Source organism: Buceros rhinoceros, unplaced genomic scaffold (genome assembly GCF_000710305.1).
Source record: "Buceros rhinoceros silvestris isolate BGI_N320 unplaced genomic scaffold, ASM71030v1 scaffold11272, whole genome shotgun sequence".
Classification (NCBI taxonomy): Eukaryota; Metazoa; Chordata; class Aves; order Bucerotiformes; family Bucerotidae; genus Buceros; species Buceros rhinoceros.
The window spans coordinates 1-892 of record NW_010398314.1 but is presented as its reverse complement, the minus strand read 5'-3'; the positions used below and the strand labels follow the sequence as shown (position 1 = coordinate 892).

Genomic DNA, 892 nt, shown 5'->3' with positions numbered 1-892 from the left:
AGTGGATCTATGGTTTGCAGACATGAGGGACCAACAGTGTCGGTTAAAGCCAAACAAAGCGGGGGCAATTACTGCCTAAGCCCTTGCTGTAGGTCTTTGATTGGCTCTTCCCTCCCTGCTCACCAGTACACCCCAGTTTTCGGCTTTAACCTGCTCAATCTTGTGAATGATGAGCAGCCTCTAGCATTGGTTAGATTTCCACACATCCTGTGTGAAAAGACCCTATAGAAGAGAATAATGAAGTTAAGGGGAAAAATTAAGGCCATAGAAGTCCATGTGGGTTTTAGTGGAGGCATTTGCATCAATGCTTCTGGGCAGACGGATCACACCCTCGGGGAAATACCTCACATGGTTCTGGTCAGCAAGGTTACCGCTTTCTCCCGAAGTAGTTCATCACCAAAGCACACTGTTAGAGTGTTCACAAGAGTAACTACAGGGAAAGGGAAAGATCCAGTGGGTCACTTGCTTGGTCCCCACCCCTTCCTTATGCAAGATTCTTGCATCCAAATGATGTGATGGAGCATGTCTTTTGGGTGCTAGAGTGGTGGATGTCTGAAGGCTGGTGGGAACATGGCCTTGGCACAGCCAGGGGTGTCCTTAGGACCCCTCAGTTCCCAAAGCAGCAACAGCAACTCCCCTGTCCCCCTATCTCCTCTCCTCCTTGATCTGCCACATGTCCTGCAGGCTCAGTCTACAGGGGAATTAGTGGGAGGGAAAGAAGGGGAAAACAACAGCTTGAACTGCAGCTAACACAACTCTGTTTTATTCCAGTCTACCCAGCAGAAACAACCTACTGGCCACCCCGGTACCTGTCATCAGACGTCCAGGAATATTCCCACTATGAGATCATTCAAGGCCCCCCTGCATCCTCCTCCCACCCTCCTCTCCCCCC

General features: G+C 50.3%; 1 protein-coding gene across 1 annotated transcript in view; it reads left to right on the top strand.

Annotated features, from left to right (window-relative positions):
- The window catches only part of FAT2 (FAT atypical cadherin 2), a gene marked incomplete at its 3' end in the record, with an annotated part of 57,492 nt that extends 56,608 nt beyond the window's left edge, over nucleotides 1-884 (top strand). The window contains exon 24 of the mRNA XM_010131061.1: nucleotides 772-884. Within this exon, the coding sequence (XP_010129363.1) occupies nucleotides 772-884 (113 nt within the window). The remainder of the gene's footprint in view (nucleotides 1-771) is intronic.
- Nucleotides 885-892: the final 8 nt, after the last annotated feature.